The sequence below is a fragment of the Poromitra crassiceps genome (genome assembly GCF_964638095.1).
Source record: "Poromitra crassiceps genome assembly, chromosome: 18".
Lineage (NCBI taxonomy): Eukaryota > Metazoa > Chordata > Actinopteri > Beryciformes > Melamphaidae > Poromitra > Poromitra crassiceps.
In genome coordinates, this window is record NC_139636.1 from 19,640,959 (window position 1) to 19,661,790 (window position 20,832).

The 20,832-nt window shown below is 44.9% G+C and overlaps 2 protein-coding genes across 2 annotated transcripts in view; both read left to right on the forward strand.

The window, feature by feature from the left end:
• Window positions 1–279: 279 nt before the first annotated feature.
• On the forward strand, window positions 280–7,068 carry dkk3b (dickkopf WNT signaling pathway inhibitor 3b). The gene is made up of 7 exons (XM_083655128.1): window positions 280–473; window positions 1,223–1,315; window positions 1,714–1,767; window positions 4,504–4,596; window positions 5,048–5,192; window positions 5,537–5,687; window positions 6,812–7,068. The coding sequence occupies exons 1-7, from the start codon at window positions 300–302 to the stop codon at window positions 6,834–6,836; spliced, it is 735 nt and encodes a 244-aa protein (XP_083511254.1). The 5' UTR covers window positions 280–299; the 3' UTR covers window positions 6,837–7,068.
• Window positions 7,069–9,354: 2,286 nt separating this feature from the next.
• Window positions 9,355–20,832, forward strand: part of far1 (fatty acyl CoA reductase 1) — a 39,156-nt gene continuing 27,678 nt past the window's right edge. Inside the window, exon 1 of the mRNA XM_083655096.1 lies at window positions 9,355–9,448. The gene's annotated coding sequence lies outside the window, so the exon portion shown is untranslated. The remainder of the gene's footprint in view (window positions 9,449–20,832) is intronic.

Below are 20,832 nucleotides of genomic sequence, written 5' to 3' on the forward strand. Positions count from 1 at the left end.
TTATACGCTATTAATCTCTTAAAAAAAACTTCCCCATAATCAGCAGTTTGACTTTGACATTTACTTCGCCGAATGCATTTGACTCTCGCCACCCCATTAAACCTGATTCGTTCCGGTTTAATAACCCCCCTCCCTCCCACCCTCTCTCCCCCTATCCTCTCTCCCCATCAGACTTTCCAAATAAAACACATCCAGCTGTGTGCGCTGTGCACGCCCGGTGCGTCACACTATCCTCCAGGCAGCTCAGCACAGACTAGCACCAGACGGGAACAGAAGAGAAGAGGAGAGAGGAAGCCAGGATGTCTGTGCCCGGTACCGTGCTGCTGTCGGTGGCCTCAGTGCTCTTCTCTCTGGTGAGCGGGGAGCAGGACGCCAGGCTGGAGCGCGGCCCGGCCAGTCTGAACGACATGTTCCGAGAGGTGGAGATGCTGATGGAAGACACCCAGCACATACTGGAGGAGGCAGTGGACCAGGTCTGGTCAGCTTTATTATGCGTTCATATCAGGAGGCTATTTAATGCTGGTGACACAGAGTGACAGTAAAGATGGCTCACTGCAACAACAAAAAAACATCTTACAGGTCGTATTGAGGTTTCCCATCTTTACTTTTCGTAAACTATGTGTGTGTGTGTGTGTGTGTGTGTGTGTGTGTGTGTGTGTGTGTGTGTGTGTGTGTGTGTGTGTGTGTGTGTGTGTGTGTGTGTGTGTGTGTGTGTGTGTGTGTGTGGGGACGGGGACGGGGACGGGGGGGGACGGGGGGGGTGGCACTGGAATTGACAATAGTAAGGCTGGGTATCTTACTGATCCCAGTGCCATTGTTAATTCTTCCTGTGGATCTAATTCTTTATCGATTCCCCTATGACCACTGCCTAAATTGCCAGGGGTAAAAGATAGCCTCAGTACAGTGTTAGTGGAGTTAACTTTGTGTTATTCCTCGAGGAAGATTTGTCTCAGACATTTCAAACAGTGGAATGAATAGAAAATATGTCTTGACTGAGAACTGTTTATAGTTTACTTTCTGAAGTTCTCCCTTTATTATCATCACAGAAGACAGGAGAATATCAACAGACTGTCAACTGTGTTTTGGGCCTCTTTTATAACAACCACTGGAGTGTATTTTTACTTTCCCCCTACGCATGGGAATCTAGTATATAAACATATATGGAATTGCCATATACTGCATGTTACAAGGATTTCACATGTAGCCTATCCAACGTTTACAGATCGCCACTGAGAGCGCGAAATCATCTCTTACGTCACTGGATCTGCATCCAAACCACAACCAGACCAAGGATGTGCTGGACACAACTGACCAGGTAAGGCTTGACTTCAGACTGTGAGTAGGTCTATGAGAAAACATTCCAACTCCTGACTTGCTCTACTTCTCAGAAAATGAGAAAACTGACCTTGTTTTCAGACTGACACCCAGTATTTTTTAATAGGTTTTTGCAGTGGGTTAAGGGATTAGTTTCATGAGCTCTCGGTTTATGACGCTTATAAAAGGTTTTTATGAGACAGCAGAGATAAGCTTATTTTGCCTTTGTTTTCACATAACTGTGACGCACTAGTGTGTGTTTGTGTGTGTGTGTGTGTGTGTGTGTGTGTGTGTGTGTGTGTGTGTGTGTGTGTGTGTGTGTGTGTGTGTGTGTGTGTGTGTGTGTGTGCTTTTCTTTTTTAAATGGGGTATATCACTCTGATATTTCCCCACTTATAGGAAACAAACAGCACACACTTGGAGATTGCTGGCCAGTGGAACAGCGTGGATCATGTGAGTGTTTGTCTTTTTCAAAGAAGTCAGCATTCTGATCACCAATAATTGGGGGAAATCAGGGAGAAATGCATGAGAAATCATGCAATTCTAAAAGGATGGAGAGTCCAAACTAGATTATTTTGATTGGAAGATTTGGAAATTACAAAATAATTCGGCGTGAATGGCCTCACAATTTGTCAATTTCTGATTATCCAGCTTATGGAGAGCCACAAAATCTGTCCTCTGTAATGGATGTGATTTAAAATGTCGCTAAGTACAATTGTTCAGCAAAACATGCACAAGTAAAAGCCAAATGACTTAAAACAAATTACTTCCCCCCTTAATTAGGAGAGATGATGATAGGACTGATCACATGTGTAGTATTTCTGGAAGGACCGGCTCTCGTTACAACATCATTGTAATCCTTGATGCTTTGGGGAAATCCAATTTTTGAGTCCTGACCTATAATTTAAGAATCCGGATAATTTAGTCTCATTTCATCCTGGTGCTATGATTTGAAACAACATAAATGACTGATACTAACAGGCTGAACGGCTTTTTAGACCAGCCATATTGGCCTAATCCCTTCTGTATAGTCTATATGTTGACTCAGGAGATCAGGAAGCAGTGTGTTTGCTCAGAGTCACACTATCCAACTGCTCCAGTTCCAGCCCAAATATGTCTCCTCTGTGGCTTTTTTTTTTCCTCCAGTCGTGATGTGAGGACAGGCTTCTCCAGCACTTCTCACCTGACATCATCAACATCATCACAGACAAGCGAGTCAAACGTCTGTTTTGATTCAGGAGATAGTCGACTTATTCTGGGCACAACTACTTCAACTGTTACTCCCGTTGCATTTTCCACCATCCACTTTGAGAATATCTGTCTGTAGAAGCAGAGACAGGGAGGTGGAATGCTGCCTCAGCATGCGTTTATAAAGAATGAGATCATGTATACTTTTCATGGTTAGAGTCATGGGTTGAGGTCATTATTCCTCCTGCCTGTTTTGCCATTATGGCGTTTCGGCTGCGTTTTGATCTTTCTGCTTTCCTGGCACCCGTACAGAAAGCGGTTATAGAGCATGCTGGGAAAAGCAAAGAAGGGTCACGCAGCTCTCCTGAGAACACACATTTCAGCGGAGAAACCCTCGGGGACGATCAGAAAATGCTGCAAATTTTTGGAAAATATTTTTACGCAGAGAATGAAAATAAGCGGCTACTGGGCTTGTGTGGCTAATAGCAGCCGTCGTCATCTGGGATCTATTAAGATAATTGCAGGGTATTCTGGGTACTGCGTAGTCTCCAGTGTTGCCCCAAAGATCTTTTTTTATGCCGAATATCAAGGAAAGAAAGACAAGTCTATATTCTGACATTTCTGTCGGGGGATATGAGCAATGTAGAGATGAAAATTCGTATTCAAATTCAAAAATAGTGCATTCATGCAGTATTTTCCATTGAGAGTGTTAGGTAGAGCACTGACAGAAGGGAGTGTTGTCTGAGAGTGGAAAGGAAAGTTTTACTGGCAGACTGGAGGTGTTTCATGATAGAAAGCGAGAGACAGAGAGCCAGCATCTGTCTAGACCAGACATGTCATGGAGGATTGGACTGTGTGTGTGTGTGTGTGTGTGTGTGTGTGTGTGTGTGTGTGTGTGTGTGTGTGTGTGTGTGTGTGTGTGTGTGTGTGTGTGTGTGTGTGTGTGTGTGTGTGTGTGTGTGTGTGTGTGGGTGGGGGGGGGGGGGGGGGGTGGTCCTCTTAAGCCTTGTGTCTTCTGGTTCGTTGTGAGTGGAAACAAAAGCATCACACATTAGGTGACATAGTCATAGACCGAACTGTAAGGGCTTAATCCCTCAAAGGTTCGTCCCGTCTCGGGCATCTGATCCTGACAGTGTCCAGTCCACTCTCTGATCCGGACACTGTCCAGTCCAGTCTCTGATGCTGACACTGTCCAGAGCAGTCTCGGTGCTCGGAGATAGAAAGCACCGGAATCCAGAGTGGAGTTCACTGGGCCGGTGTTGTTCTTGGCAGACGTTGTTTCCTCTGACCGATAAAGAAGAGGCAAACAGCTGAGGAAAGTCTGACTGAACTCGTCAGAAAAAGAAAGTATCTTAGCATTTCTGGGCCCTGATGACATCACATGACATCAATACATTTCCTGCAGCGCACTCATGTTTTAGGAAACTGAAACATTTTCTGCAATCAAACTCGATTGCAGAAATCAAACTGGTTTCCTAAAACATGAGTGGTAAACAATCAAAGAGCAAGGGCTTCTTTCTATACTCACCATTTTACACCAACTAGTTCTAATACCCGTTGGAGCACACAATCACTAATTTGCCATTTAGTCAGGGCTTTCATAGTCCCCTTCCCTGACTGATTCCAACTCCGCCCAGGTTAGCTCCATCAGTGGCTAAAGAATGGAGCTCTCCATGGTGCTGAAACTGTATTCACTCACCCCGTCACCATCTGCTACATACATACAAACTCAAAAAATAAGTCATGTCTGTACAACTAAAGAGGATCATAATGTTTTTATAGACTTATAATGAATAGAATCATTGGTGCCATCCAAATCAAACCGTTTTCATTGTCATTTGTTGTTGGAACACTTAAAAGCTGCTCTAGAATTTCACAGGTTATGATGCAAATAACCCATTGGTATAGTGAAAGCGACAGAGAAAGCTACACCAGGAAGTGTTCTCTCTATTCAGTCTACTTCTATGTTCTTACTATGGCTGCTGGTCTCTCTGAACCCAGGAGTGCATGGTGGATGAGGACTGTGGAGACTTGAGATACTGCCTGTATGAGATAGAGAGCTCCAAGTGCCTTCCCTGCATACCAACTGATATGGTGGGTGAGCAGTCTACTGTCATGTGTAATTGTCATTTGTTTAAATTACTTACATATAGCATTTTAAACTGTAGCAGTAGCCTACTGTACAGTGCACTCCTCGTATAGTAATCACCTTGGGACGGGTCTTTCCAGTTTTTGCGTGACAACAAAGGCCAAAGGAAACAATCGAGATGGGAACTAATTTTCCAGACACCACATGAATGTGTGAACGCATGTTCCTTCACTGCCAGAAGGGGGAGACAAAGTTTCTGCACTACAAAAGTTACACATTTCAGCTTTAATGTGGCAATGATTGAGTGACGTTAAAACACTACTACACCATGCACCATGGTGGAGAGCTTTTACAAGGGAGCCACCAGAGAGGGAAATTGTCTGATCCCATAAAATGTAATTAGTGATGAGGTTACAGAACAGATTACCTATGAATACATTGCTGTCCCCACTCTAGCCCTGCACTACGGATGAGGAGTGCTGCTCAGATGATATGTGTGTGTGGGGCCAGTGCACAGTCAATGCCACCAGAGGAACGGAGGGAACCATCTGTCAGTTCCAGAGTGACTGCCGGCCCAACCTCTGCTGTGCCTTCCAGAGAGGTGAGCCTGAGTGATGGGCAGACCTGCTCAAACTGTACCAGAAGACCTGGATGTCAGCTCTTCCGGCCCTTACGTGTAAAAGTCAATGGGATTTTTGCATGGGGATTTTGGTTAAATGCTTGAAATAAGGTATGTGGTTAACAAAAGTTTATGAAACAGCAAAGTTTGGATATGACAGCCTGATAAAAGTACGCTTTATACCCATGACTAAATGCATCATCCAAGCCTGTTTAAGTAGGATGAATCTTACAGTTTTGTTTGAAAGAAAATGTCATGTCATGTCATGTTTCTGAAATGTTTCTTAACTTCCTTGTCCTCTTTCTTGTCTCGGCGCCCTCCTCCAGAGCTGTTATTTCCAGTGTGTAACCCCAACCCGGAGAAGGGGGAGTCCTGTCTGAGCCACCCCAACCTGCTGATGGACATGCTGGCCTGGGACCAGGAGGGCCCCCGTGACCACTGCCCCTGTGCCACCGGGCTGCAGTGCCAAGCTCAGGGGTGAGAGCAAACATACCGTAGCACACAGGAACAGGTTCTGTACTGGGAAGGATCAGCAGGAGCACACAGGAACAGGTTCTGTACTGGGAAGGATCAGCAGTAGCACACAGGAACAGGTTATGTAGTGGGAAGGATCAGCAGTAGCACACAGGAATAGGTTCTGTACTGGGAAGGATCAGCAGTAGCACACAGGAATAGGTTCTGTACTGGAAGGAGCAGCAGGAGCACACAGGAACAGGTTATGTACTGGAAGGATCAGCAGGAGCACACAGGAACAGGTTATGTACTGGAAGGATCAGCAGGAGCACACAGGAACAGGTTATGTACTGGAAGGATCAGCAGGAGCACACAGGAACAGGTTATGTACTGGAAGGAGCAGCAGTAGCACACAGGAACAGGTTATGTACTGGAAGGAGCAGCAGGAGCACACAGGAACAGGTTATGTACTGGAAGGAGCAGCAGTAGCACACAGGAACAGGTTATGTACTGGAAGGAGCAGCAGGAGCACACAGGAACAGGTTATGTACTGGAAGGAGCAGCAGGAGCACACAGGAACAGGTTATGTACTGGAAGGATCAGCAGGAGCACACAGGAACAGGTTCTGTACTGGAAGGAGCAGCAGGAGCACACAGGAACAGGTTATGTACTGGAAGGAGCAGCACTCCACCGATACACTACCAGTCAACAGTCTGGACCCACCTCACTGAATGTTTTATGTTTCACATTCTCTTCAAGCCATTTTGATGGAAAGGCTTCTGCTTAAAAGCTTGAAATGATGTTAGACAGAATGATGAAGTTGATCCTATGTAGATATTAATTTATTTCCAAAGCCTTTGCCTTTCCATTGCCTTTTTTGGTCACCGCATAAGTCCATTTGTGTCATTTCATAGTTTTGATGTCTTTATTATTATTCTAGGGGTAAAAATATAGAAAGTTTGGTGTCCAAACTTTTGACTCAAGACTTGTGCTTATATTGAGAGTCACTATTCCAATATAGGTCAATGGAGCTGAACACGGTTTTGGGGAACCACCTCGGTCTGAATCTCAGTACTCCATCAGATAGCAGAAGTGTGATAGTGTTTGTGCTGTTCCCCTAAATTCCCACCTGTTGTTTTTCCTTGCAGCCGTGGATCTGTTTGCGGAGAGTAGATGGGACATTTGGAGGAAAAACCCTCGGGATTGGACGATCGGCCTGCCAGAGAAAGATGTCATTATTATAAGCTACATATTCCTGTCCAGGAGCAATGCAACAGTTTTAGAGAATTTGCTTCAGGGCGGGACACAATGCTGCACTGTATTATTTGTGCCTTATTAAAATGGTGTTAGACAGCCAATGTGTGTCATATGGGAATGAACGACGTGTTTTTAGTTTTGACTGAGGACCAAGAAAAGCACTGTGGAGGTATTCACTGAATAAATTTGGAAACAAACTCGTGTTGTAATCTGGTGTTTGCTGAGAGAATGGACACAATTTCTGCAACAGGCAGTACTGAACATTAGAGGGCAGAATTGTGTCATTTTGTGTGTGGTGCGGTGTCACTCTACGCCACTGGAAAATACCCCCCCCCCTCTCTCTATCTCTCTCTCTCTCTCTCTCACACACACAGACACACTACAGCTGTGGTAGATGATAACCGGGTGTTTGACCGGTTGGATTTGGATCCACATGGATATTTTGATGATTTTGTTTTAGATGTTGCCATCTTCTTCCACTTCAGCAATACTGTATATATAGGGTAGATATATGTTTGTTGTTTCATTTAAACCATTCTCAGCATCTGATCATCAAAAATCTGAAACAATGGAGAAACCAAAGATCCTGCACTTCTGTCAAGATGGTTCACACACACCTTTTGCAGCTTAAAAAGCCATTTCCACCACAACAGGACAGCATGGGGTTGGGAAATCACCCAACAACTGTCATCATCCCAGCTGAGCTGATGCAAATAAATAGGTTTACAGGAGTATGACAGAACAAATCTGTCAAGAATTGATTATTACTGGGCAAATTGTTAATGTTTTTGGTATCAGGCAGCTAACAGCAGTCATATTTCATGTTGTCCAAAGATGAAAAAGAAATAACTTTTATTATAATTTCTTTCACAAGCAAGCACAATTATGTTTTAATTGTGCTGTGCAATATTGAGGAAATTATATTTGCTACCAAGCTCACATTAGGCTACACAAAATTGATCAAATATTAGTGATGAACTGATCAGTTCCTTCCTATAGTAAAAAAACAACAGAATTAAAAATATATATAGGTTATTCCATTCACTAATTTAGAAATGCAACCACTTGTTGCACAATCCATGTCTGCTGCGTCATTCTCAAACTCACTCAAACCTATAGCGGACTCAAAGAAATAAGGTTACAGTCAGTCATGATTTTTGACTGTTAACAGGGTGGGAATTACAGAGGTCATGGCCTCTATTGCCCCTCCCACTGGCCGTCATGCCCTGAGATCCCTAAGGCCACCTTGACAATGCCCTGCTACCAGCCTGCTACTGTCAGTTGCTTTTAAAGCATCAGTGGTCTCAGTTTAGTGTAGCCTGCCCTATGCAAAGGATGTGTAATTGGCGTAAATGATGTAATTAAACACCACTCTTCACAATGACAATAAAGCAATGGCCCTTTTGCCCTGGCATGTGGCCTTGTGCCCTAAAAAAAATTTGACACCGAAGGCCAAATGGCCTTGCCCCTAAAATGATGAAATTCCCACCCTGACTGTTAATGCTCGCTATCATGGTGCATTTTTGGTTGGAAGGTCAACCAATTATCATAGCTGAAATTTTATTATAATTAATTATATGACTGACTTCAAAGGATCCTGAATAGTCTTGCCATATTTCAATTTTAGCGTGACGTCCTTGATAGGAATCTCTTAAAGTTTAGGCCTATAACATGAGATTTCCCATATTCCAACTGTTCATGTTCCAGGAATCACTTGAAATCACTTGGAACAAGCAGTGTGGGAACTTGCTTGAGTGCATTGCGTATACCCGTGTAGTCCCCCACAGCTGGGAATTGAACTCGGAATCACCAGCATGGGAGGTAGACGCTCCTGAGCTCTACTGACCCCAGCAGCCCATTACTACTAAGCCTGCTGTGCTTGGGGCGTAAAGCCCTCATTTGTGGGGGCTTTTAGGGCTCGTTGAAGAGGCAGATGGCAGTTGGGTAGAAGCTGTCCCTGTGATGAGAGGTTCTGGTAGGCCTACCTCCAGACATCAGTCTTCTGCCAAGGGGGGAGAGCCATTTATCGCCTATGGGCGTGCTCTGTACTTAGGGGGTGTGCTCTGTAGGGCGTGCTCTGTACTGGCTCAGGCCGGGGTGTGGACAATGAGCTGGGCTGGACCATGGGGCTGGACCCCTTCTCCAGCTGGTGTTCCATACTTCTTATCGCTGTACTACAAGGAGAAGTATGGAGAAGAAGTATGGAGACACAGGGAAATATTACTCAAGACTGGTGGACCTCCTGGCTGCCAGAGGATGCATCATAACGTCGCTTGGTCTAACAAACAAGCAAACAAATAAATAAACAAACAAACAAATCAAAACTTATGTGAAGGGAAATCAGGTGAAACCTCTCGCGCTCTCAGCAGCGCTGCTGACGTCACACCGGTTGATTTATCCGCCCAGCCTGCTAGCTAGCTTCCTGCTGTCTCCATTCTGACGCTCAGCGGCACGCACGCTGCTCACGCCACACCACAGGGACTCACAAGTTTCAGAGCTGGGGAAACACCTCTGCGTTGACATACCCGGTACGTATTGCCGTCAAATTATGCTAAAGCGTCGTATATATTGGGATATTAATGTGTGTTTTTGAAAGAAATAACGTTACCGACAGCAGCACGCAGGAAGAGATGCGCCAAGACGGGAGGAAGCCAGTCAGGGAGTGGTGGCTAACCCACTGAAATGTACGAGGCTGTACATTACGTTATGCCTTCCTCTTTTTCTGGTCCTTTTGAGCGTAAACTCGCCCTTCAGCCTTTATTTATTGCTGAAATATGAAAGCCTTCTGATCAAGACACGTTAAACCCCCCCCACCACTAACGTTACCCTCGCCCCCAGCTGCCGTTAATAACGTCATGTTACTGGCAAGCTCCCTTTGCAGCAGACGCAGTAGCAAAAATAACGTGAATTTTCAACTATGTTTGTCTACAAAACTACATCAAAACAACACTCGTTATCCTTAACTGGCTGTCTTCTCTTTACCCAAAGGCTCTGGCGGATTCCCTGCTCCTGTAGCTTTAGCTTACAGGACCTACTTTGACTGATGTGGATGACGAGGGGCAGGCAGAGCTTCCTCATACTTCATGCTTGTTTCCTAGCTTACCCACAACCCAATTAAACCTGTTGAGGCCAAACATGTGCGGGCATATTTGTTTAAGGCTCTGATACTGTGAGAAGAATGGATGGCGAGTGGTGACTAGTGTGTGCCAGAGATAGATAAAGATTCGAGGCAGCTGTGGGTAATGAATGAGAATCACGGGATCCATTGCCTGCTGTTGATTTGAGTCTGGCCGCAGTCTCTTGCCTGTTCAGATGCGTATTTAACCTCATTCATTTGACACACATTGGCTCTGCTCAAATGCTCTCCAAACAGAAGATGTCAAATGCTTAATGTATCTTGTCTTATTAACTGTGATGGGGGAGATTGTGCCCTCAATGAATGAGATGTTAGACTGTAGGAACAAGTGTTATGGGGAAAAAAGTGTGATGGGTCAAAAGAGTGTCTGTGGTGTATCTTGACCTTGGAAATAGACTTGCGACCAGTTTGCCACATAAAATGACAGTGGTATCTGAACACTAATGTACAACAAAACTTAACAGCGTCATGCGTACACACCCACATCTACATTAGAAAGGCTGTATAATGGCCAGTGTGTGTGACATTACTGGCCAGTTACAGCCAGACAGTTACCTACTGTTTGACACAGCAGCCTACTCTTTCCGCCTGGCTTCACTCATGACATTTCAAATGTCGTGTGGCTGATTCGACCTGTAGAACGGGTTAGTAGTATAAGCCTGTCTAAAGCTGGTGAGCCTTGCTAATATTTCCTTCTGCAAGGATTGGTGTTACAAACCAGAATAAATCAGTGTGCAGAAGATGAGCAGGTTGTCTGGGGCAGATGTGCCATCATCATCTTGGTGCAGTCAAAATAACCTTGTGTTAAATACTCAAAAGACAGTGGAGGAGATGATTGTGGATTACAGGAGGAACACAGCCCCACCTTCCCCCATCAACCTGGGTGGCTCCCCAGTAACACTGGAATCTAGGGTTGGCACAATGGACGATAGCATCGACCATCGTCGATGGGCCGACCCCCATCGACCTCTGAGCCTTCTACATCCGATCATCGTGATTCATTATCTGTTCAAATTAAAATTTAGCAGTTTTAATAATAAGAAAGGCCAAGTCCACTCAACCGCGACGCGTGGGCAGCATTAAACAAGCGCACCCAGTTCAGAGAAGCAGTAGAGCGGAGGGAGAGGGGGAGGGGGAGGGGAGGATAAGTCGGTTGTGTTGTGAAAATGTTAAGACAAAGAAGAAACTTCACGTTCTTTCCTGTTTTCAACCCAGTGTGAGTAACGTTACAAGTCTTTAACTGTGAATTCAACTCGCCTGTTTCCATGAAGTCGCTCCATTACATACTGTAGGCTGCTGCTGTGTTTCTATTTCTCCTTAATATGTTAGGTTCAAAACTCAGGCCATGCGAATCGAACGTTATATCCGCCAGTAATTCTGTCAGTTTTCTGCCAGCTAGTTAAATTCAACACACACATGTTGGTCAGGATCTGTAACATTAACGTTATTTGTTTTTGCGCCATTCAATATTGCTGGTAGTGACAGCCACTGCTTCAGTCACCTGGCTCTGTGCTGTAGTAGTAGCCTATCCAAGTCCGCTGGTCTCATGTAGAGCTCAGCTGTCCTGTTGGAAACATGAACATGCGGTGCAGCAAAACGGCATTATGGCACCGCAGCAACTTCATAAATCACCCAACGATGATGCCATCGTCCATCAGGATGTTTCACTGTGGAACCATCGCGATGGCTATTTAGTTAACATCGCACAACCCTAGTGGAGTCCTTCCGCTTCCTGGGATCCATCATCAGCCAAGATCTAAAATGGGAGCTGAACATCAGAGCTCTCACCAAGAAGGCACAGCGGAGGATGTACTTTGTACGGCAGCTGAAGAAATTCAAAGTGCCAAAGACAATGATGGTGTACTTCTACACCTCCATCGTTGAGTCCATCCTCACCACCTCCATCACCGTCCCTTCAGGACCTGCACACAGTCAGGACACTGAATCGGTCTCGTAAGATCATGGCTGACCCCTCCCATCCTGGCCACAAACTCTTCGAAACACTCGCCCTCGGCAAGAGACTGAGGCCTGTCAAGAGCAGAACCTCTCGCCACAAGAACCGCTTCTTCCCAACCGCCATCGGCCTCACCAACAAGGCCCGAAAGCCAGCTACAGCAGCTGGACTTCACTTGTTACTTTAAAGTATTATAGCTGCTTCTCCTACCAGAACTTTACACCACTAGCGGACCCGTGGGGACCCCCCTGTGAGTTAGGCCCCCCTGGTCTGGAACATGACATGATCACTGATGATATGATCACTGAACTTATTAGCCTCATGTGAAACGGTACGGTTATCGTAAGGAATTTTATCACGGTTATCGTTACATCCCTAACCGCTACGCTGCATAATGACGCTAAGACAAATGTACTCTATGTAATCTTGCATATTGTGGCAATAAAAGTGAAAACTGATTCTGATGCAGAAATTAGGTTGGGCAAAGCTTTTTCGAGTACAGGGCTGTGCGTCAACTTTTTTTGCTCATAGAACTGGTGCTACAGCGGTTGATAGTTTTTTAGCACAGGCCATAAAATTGTAGCACGCGTATAAAATGTATGTTACCATTCTCTAAAAACAACCACAAGTAGTGCAGCTCATCACTTAAACAGGTCTGTGACTGGCAAATAACATTAATGTTGTACTGTATACTGTCAGGGCGCACAAAATCCAAACCTTCACAAGAAATGTTTCAAAACAGTACAGCACGTGTGCTACTGCGGTAAATTCATTCATAGCACGGACCAATTTTTTTCATAGCACGTGCTGCTACATACAGTATGTAGCACTGTACAGCCCTGCAGTAGTAGTTGTTAGAATAGCTCTTTACAAAGTAGAGCATGCAGTGGAGTAGGATATTTGTAAAGGTCTGGTACTCTGGTGTCCAGCTCCTATGATTCACAGACTTTGGCACTCTTTGATTTTGCATGGGGGTTCATAGGGCCATTCATGTTCATTCATACATTCATCCCTTACGAATCACCATGCAAAATCAAAGTGTGCTAAAGACTGTGATTCCTGGGCGCTGCACACCAGGCTATTAGGTCTGGTATGTTTTAATTGGAAAGATTTAAGTGAATCTCTCTTGTGACAAACACTGCAGTATGTATCGTATCGTATAAGATGGTCTCGTTTGCCAGACTTTCCCCGACCGTTTGGCGCTGTACCAGTGCAGGAGAGAGTCTGGCTCCTCTAAAGGCCATTACACACAAAGAGCGACGTGAATATATATATACTGCACGAAATGTTGACCCACCTGTCAATCACAGCAACAGATGTGTACATGTCGGAAGCAAATTTCTGAAAAATCGACCTTGGATCGAAAACATCAACGCCACAAAATCGCTCAGCAAAACCTCACTGGTATGCACGGGAATAGGCTCGAAAAATATGATTGACATGCAAATGAATCGCACAAAGACAAACGCCCCCAGTGTGCAACGACCTTTACTCTCACTCTGGTATAGTGGGGAAAAAATGCTCTGTTATTATTACAACCATCCACCGAAAGTACCAAGCCAGGCCTGCTTTCCAAATCTTTGTCAAAACTTGCCATTTTCAGCATGTGGGCTGCTTGCTATCTAGCTACTAGCTAGCCTTGTTGTCTATGTTTCACAGTGGCGGAGGCATTTGAGAGCTACACGCAAAGGGATCTCCCTTCACTCCAACTTGAATTGGTCAGAGGCAGAGCCAATGGCAGAGCTTGCAGGGAGCGGAAAGGGGTTTTCCCTTCCGCTCCGACTGAAATGGTTTCTCTCTGCTGCCTGCTTCCACTGAGTCAGACTAGGTATAATGACGGCTTTAAAACACATTCAAGGATACATGTTTTTTCTTACTTGGCAGTGAGTTGCTGCTCCTGAAGCTTTTTAGTGTCATTGACATTGACATAGTGACCATTATAACAACGTTTTACACACAGATGCCCAATATCATCCATGATCCATGGGCTATTATGCATTTGTGTGTGGTTTGCCTGTTGATCAATTATTCACATGAATGGATCAACAACCTGCCTGTATGTCTGACTGTAGTAGCCTGCACACAGACATTTGACTAGTAGCCTGCACACAGACATTTGACTAGCAGCCTGCACACAGACATTTGATGATGATCAATGGCCGAAGCAGGTCCTGTTTGGGTTCTTCTGGCATATTACAGTGCCGTCTGCGGTCAACCTCATTCATTTTTTGGTAGACTAGCATGCATGAAAGACAGGATTTTCTTCTTATTACTTTCTTTTTCATTCTTGGCTGATGACAGCTTTCAAGGACAAGTGACTGGGAGGATGCCAGGTCAAGTGCTCGCCTCAGGGACAACTGCTTTTACCTGTTGAGCTCTGTCCCACTTCCACATTGCTTAATGCTCTGTGACAGTGTGCACTGATTTAAACTGGCTGCTGGATCGCTACAAAAGTACAAATGGTTTCAACTTGTGACATCACATCACATCACATGGACAATGCTGCGTAAAAACGACACCTCACTGTCATCCGTCATCATATCAACCCCATAGAGATTAGAACACGTTGGCTCTGTCCCTCCCTTTATGGATACAAAATGGTAAAAATACAATACAAAGAAGCCCTCCAAATCTGCTGCTGTCATGCTGTACTTCACTAGTTGCTGGTATTTGAGGAATGTTTTTTGATTATTACAGGGCTCTTAGTGTACCTCACACAGCAGGGCTCTTAGTGTACCTCACACAACAGGGCTCTTAGTGTACCTCACACATCAGGGCTCTTAGTGTTCCTCACACAACAGGGCTCTTAGTGTACCTCACACAACAGGGCTCTTAGTGTACCTCACACATCAGGGCTCTTAGTGTTCCTCACACAACAGGGCTCTTAGTGTACCTCACACAACAGGGCTCTTAGTGTACCTCACACAGCAGGGCTCTTAGTGTACCTCACACAGCAGGGCTCTTAGTGTACCTCACACAACAGGGCTCTTAGTGTACCTCACACAACAGGGCTCTTAGTGTACCTCACACATCAGGGCTCTTAGTGTTCCTCACACAACAGGGCTCTTAGTGTACCTCACACAACAGGGCTCTTAGTGTACCTCACACATCAGGGCTCTTAGTGTTCCTCACACAACAGGGCTCTTAGTGTACCTCACACAACAGGGCTCTTAGTGTACCTCACACAACAGGGCTCTTAGTGTACCTCACACAACAGGGCTCTTAGTGTACCTCACACAACAGGGCTCTTAGTGTACCTCACACAACAGGGCTCTTAGTGTACCTCACACATCAGGGGCCGGTTGCACCAACACTGGTCTTAAGCTAAGTTGGTCGTAACTTTACGACCTAACAGCTACGCCGGTTGCACCAAGACGGCTTAAGCCTTATTTTCACTACGCCCAGGCGTAAGAGTTACGCCTGGTCAGGAGGAGGCGTAGAGCCTGCCTGTCTGAAATTGACGCACGGAAAAAAAAAAGAATACGACCTCATTTGTGTCAATCATCATTGACACACCAAGTCCGACAATTACGTCCGTCATTTAAGTTTTCGGACGAGGTTCGATTTTCTGCGTTTTTCGCATCAGTCAATAGATTTTTGCGAGCTGGGACCCGTCTGTGTTTTCAGATGATGGATTAAAAAACACGAATACGAAAACAATCGGACTGTGTGTGCAAAGACCTTAAATGTGTAAAATGTTTGTTTCTCTGTAATATACCTGCTGACTGGCCTGATCAACCTGTTGTGCATACACTTTTTGTTTAGGCCTCAAATATGAAGTACTAAACAGGTTTGCTTCTGAAGGGGCCTCATGGCCATTCCTACTGTTAGCCATAAATATTGAAGCACACCTGATGAGCAATAGCCACCTACCTACCTAACATTAATATATAAGTCAAACTGTTATAGATCTCGTTTTGGTGTCTGATCACTCTGATTTCCCAGAGATTGTACCAAAAACGATCACTCGTAGATTTATTTGTACAAGGAGAAAGCAAAAGGAACACAATTCACAATTCATGGAACACAATACAATCAAAATTAGGTCAGGCAAGAACTCCAGTTGAGATTATTTTATCGAGCGCATAAATTCATTAAACTGGTCTGCAGTGCTATGTACGGATGTTGATAGAGCATGCCATGGGAACACGTCAAATGTGTGTTCTTGAAGGTGGTGGACAAAGTTGCTCCTATTAAAATAATAAGAGTGAAACGGAAATCTGAACCATGGATGAATGGTAATTATAGAAGCTAGTAGCAATATGGGTGTACTGATGTGTAGGTGCAAGTAGGAGGAGTATGTAGGTATCTAGTCTATGTATGTATCATGGTACAGGGTATCTTAGTCATATACGATTGCCTTGCTATCTCTGCCTGAAAGAGGACCACAAAGGAAAGACGTTATCTTTTAACTTTGTGCTATCCTCAACATTTTTAAATTAATATGTATTCCATCGCAGTCTATGACATTTTATTTATTTGTATTTGACATGTCAAATGAATCAAATCAAAAATGTTTGAGCTCTCTGAATCGTCCCAGTTGTCTTAAGGTTTGTGAGAACCTGTAGATGGACAGGGACTGCATAGTTCCTCTGTCGTTCCAACAGTGCACACAATTTACCCAAATTCCCACGAGAATAGCTCTTGATAATCGAACATGGCTCATTAACATGTGCCAGAAAATCTGCACCGTCCCTGAAGACACATTCTCATCAACTCTGGCGAAGTCTTCCTTTAGCAATGTCATCCAGCAGCGCCAAAGCAGCCATTGATTGCATGTCTTTACATATAGACACTATGCTCCCATTATGTTCACAATAACAGACATCTAATATTGACTGAGTGGTTGGCTGCACATGTCGAGTCTTAACTCATCATCCAATCTATGCCTTTTCTTGTTCTTGCGCATTCTAATGCTTTGGGCGGCTAAATTTATATTGCTTTGCTCATCTTAGGACATAGTGCAATTAAGCTTTTCTATTGCTGTAGGGAAAGGAGCGAATGTTAAACATGTGCACACAGCTTAAAGGTACATTCAGCGATGTTTTTTCTTGTTAAAATAAGTGTTAAATGGCTCTATATTCTGACAGCAATCACTGAAATAGAGTGTTTGGTCAGTGACTTGAAACCCGCTGTCCTCTCCTGTAGTCCTGCAGGCAGGGCGGACGTATCTCCGCAACCGTAACTCGTAGAGACTCACGGATGGCGGCGTTGGATTCGGGGTGAGAAAATACATAGTGCTTTAGGGATCGTGATCCGACCTTCCCTTTCCCAGAAAATGTAAACTTGAAAATGTCAAAAGTTGACATTTTCTGGGAAACGGAAGGTCAGATCGCGATGCCTATAAAGGACTATTATGTATTTTTTCACCCTGAATCCAACGCTGCCATCCATCCGTGAGTCTCTACAAGTTATGGTTGCGGAGATACGTCTACCCTGCCTGCATGCAGGACTACAGGAGACAGATAGAGGACAGCGGGTGGTTAGGGGGTTTCAAATCACTGACCAAACACTCTATTTCAGTGATTTCTGTCAGAATATAAAGCCATTTAACACTTATTTTAACACAAAAACACTGCTGAAAAAGTTAAGCAAAAAGTAAACTTTTTTCCTAAACATTCATCAATAGTTGCCATATCACACTTCACACACCCAATTGGTGCGCGTGTGTGTGTGTGTATGTGTGTGTGTCCCTCGTTAGGGTTGGGTTTAGTTAGTTCCTTTGTTGCAGCTTGGCTGTAGTCACAGCCTGGGTGTGACAGGCTTACAGCTGGAGCTGGGAACTTGGGCCTAAAAAAAAAATAAGTTTGGTTCCTGTTGGTTGTCAGTTCGGTGATGGGTCGGTAGGGAATTTATTTTTTTTTATTTTTTTATTTTTTTTATTTTTTTCCCAGTGGCAGCAAGGGATAGATAGGAAATATATATATATTTTTATTTTCCTTAAAATTACAGCAGCGATGGATACTTTTTTTCATAACATAGTTTACATGTACTCGACTACCACTGTGCTCTACACACGTTTTTATATGAACAAAATATTTAAGTCAATATGAATGCTTTCATATCAAACATGTTTGATATTTAGGACTGAAAATCTGCGTGAATAGCCTACATCATCCTGCTGCTGTGCAAGCCTCCCGTCATTATCGTTTATCTCCCCTAGAATCTCAAACATGCACACACTACAAGATTTGTAAATGTGGCGCACCATGCACTACAGGATATTATTAAGATTATCGGCAGGATAATCACCTTGACGCCCGGCCATACTCGTTTTTGGGGTTCCAGCAGTGACCAAAGCGCTCCGCCCCCACCTCACCTCTCTCTCTCGTTTCCTCATTTTCATGCCCGTCTCGCCAAACAAATGAATCTCACGGTAGTTAGCATGCGTGTAAACAACGCGAGTCTATTGTCTGTACAAGTGAGAACACAAACACATGGGTACCAAAATATATTCCCCTGCTGCATGTCATGAGATCGGCAAAAGTTTGGATAGACTGCTTCCCGCAGCAGCATGCCTTTTCCCCCCCACACTGCTCGATAGACAGGACAGCCTCTGACTGGCAGGGGCTCAAAACTACGATATAACAACTTTTTATTCATTGGTCATTCATTGTGATATAAATTAGTGACATTTTCCCCCAAATCCTCATGGTTCTGTGCTGTTGGTATTTGGTAGCCTATCTGATGCGTGCTGCAGTGCAGCGCATCAAATGAGCCGCGTCAATTAACGATAATGACGGGAGTCTGGCGCAGCAGCAGAATGATGTATTCGCGCAGATTTTCAGTCCTAAATATCAAACATGTTTGATATGATCGGGACGGCCCCGATGAGGCTGTGAGCAGATCGGGAGGTTTAAGATTGGATCTGCAAACAGCTCACACTAAAATCCTGTAGTGTGAGCCAGCCATAGCGCCACCGTCAAATCAACATGCTCATAAAATAAATTGGGTCGCACGTAAATTGACAGGGTCGGTCGGCAACCGGAACCGAACTTTATTTTTTTTTAGGCCCTGGCACAGGATGTGATGCAGCAAACGCTCCATCTGCAGCATTGGCCAGAGCCTGAGTGAGCAGAGATCCAGGGAGCGTGGGTACAGTAGAAGGCTTGAGGGGTCGTTGCTCTGTCCAGTCCACAGGGAGCCTGAGGGGTAGTTCCTCTGTCCAGTCCACAGGGGGCCTGAGGGGTAGGTCCTCTGTCCAGTCCACAGGGGGCCTGAGGGGTAGGTCCTCTGTCCAGTCCACAGGGGGCCTGAGGGGTAGTTCCTCTGTCCAGTCCACAGGGGGCCTGAGGGGTAGTTCCTCTGTCAAGTCCACAGGGGGCCTGAGGGGTAGTTCCTCTGTCCAGTCCACAGGGGGCCTGAGTAGAGATGGGAATTGATACGATTTTAGCGATTCCGATTCCATTTTCCATTCTGCTTATCGATCCGATTCCTTATCGATTCTCTTATCGATTCTCATTGGGCAAGGGAAAAAAAGAGTACAAACGGGTTTATTAACATTAACTTTCTTTTATATTATTATTATTATTATAATTATGTATTATTATTCAGCTCTGAGATCAGATTGCTCTTTTCAATCCCATACCAAGCAGGGATCAGCGTGTCTGTTAAACTGGCTCTGTTTGGGGGTTTGTATTTTGGGTTGAGCATCTTTGTCATCTCCCTATAGAAAATATATGGTGGGAATGAATGAAACATAACTACCGTAGTGGTTAGAATAACAACATGCAACTTTGACATTTTAGTTTAGCTGGCATGTCAGACAAACTTAGTCACTGCTCGGTGACATTCGTTTACCCTCGCCTCGGTCATTTTACTCTTCCCTGCCTGGGTGAATGGAGGGGCTAGAGAGGTGCACAAGAAGTACTCGCTGCAGCCTCTGACCCAGAGCGATTACCAGTCTCTGAACCAGTCTGACTCTGAACGTCATCATCATCTAAATTAAATGGATGGAAATGGGACTATTAGTGAAATCTGGTTTACACAATGAAACAAATGGCACGAACACTAAACACACAATAGACAGGGTCTGGACTGGAGTTTACCTTCCATATTAACAGATGACTCGCTAACGTTAGCCGCGCTAACGTTAGCCACGTTATCGTCACTCCGTAGCACATCAAAAACATGACATTCCTGCAAAATTATTGCATGCTGTTTGGACAAATGTTTCTGCATATTGCTAGAATTTCCCCCCCTTTGACGAAATAGAGGTTTTGCAAGCATTGCAAGTGGCACTGTGGTCATCTTTTCACTTCTGCCTAGACGCCATGGTGGCTGCGGCCTAAACAAAACAAGGCTGTTTGTTTTGCTGTCGCAGCGTGTGACGTCATCGCGCATGGAATCGATGGTGGAATTGTTAAGGACTTTGGCTAACGATTCCAAGGAATTGATCCACTGAGACCCGGTTCTCAACAAGAACTGGTTCTCGATTCCCATCCCTAGGTCTGAGGGGTCGTTCCTCTGTCCAGTCCACAGGGGGCCTGAGGGGTCGTTCCTCTGTCCAGTCCACAGGGGGCCTGAGAGGTAGTACCTCTGTCCAGTCCACAGGGGGCCTGAGGGGTCGTTCCTTTGTCCAGAATGGTGGTAATGAGGCGGGCGACCCGCCTCTCACCACTTCCTGTCTGCTGAGCTCCTCAAAGAAGCTGTGCAACAAATGGTTAGAGAAGTCAGTCCAGACACCAGAGAGGGGGCTATCGTATTTTTGTTTGTTTCAGTAGTCAGGCAGCCTATTCAGTTCTCAAAGTAGTGACGATGAGCGCTCAAATTCAGCCATGGCCAAGCTTTGAATAGGAAACACTAGAGTCAACACTGTAGTG

What these genes read in the sequence shown, in the direction of transcription:
- dkk3b (XM_083655128.1), top strand. Translation starts at nt 300, where the DNA reads ATGTCTGTGCCCGGTACCGTGCTGCTGTCGGTGGCCTCAGTGCTCTTC. An exon ending in CCTGCATACCAACTGATATG is followed by an intron (nt 4,597 to 5,047) that starts GTGGGTGAGCAG and finishes TCCCCACTCTAG; the next exon opens with CCCTGCACTACGGATGAGGA. An exon ending in CTGCTGTGCCTTCCAGAGAG is followed by an intron (nt 5,193 to 5,536) that starts GTGAGCCTGAGT and finishes GCCCTCCTCCAG; the next exon opens with AGCTGTTATTTCCAGTGTGT.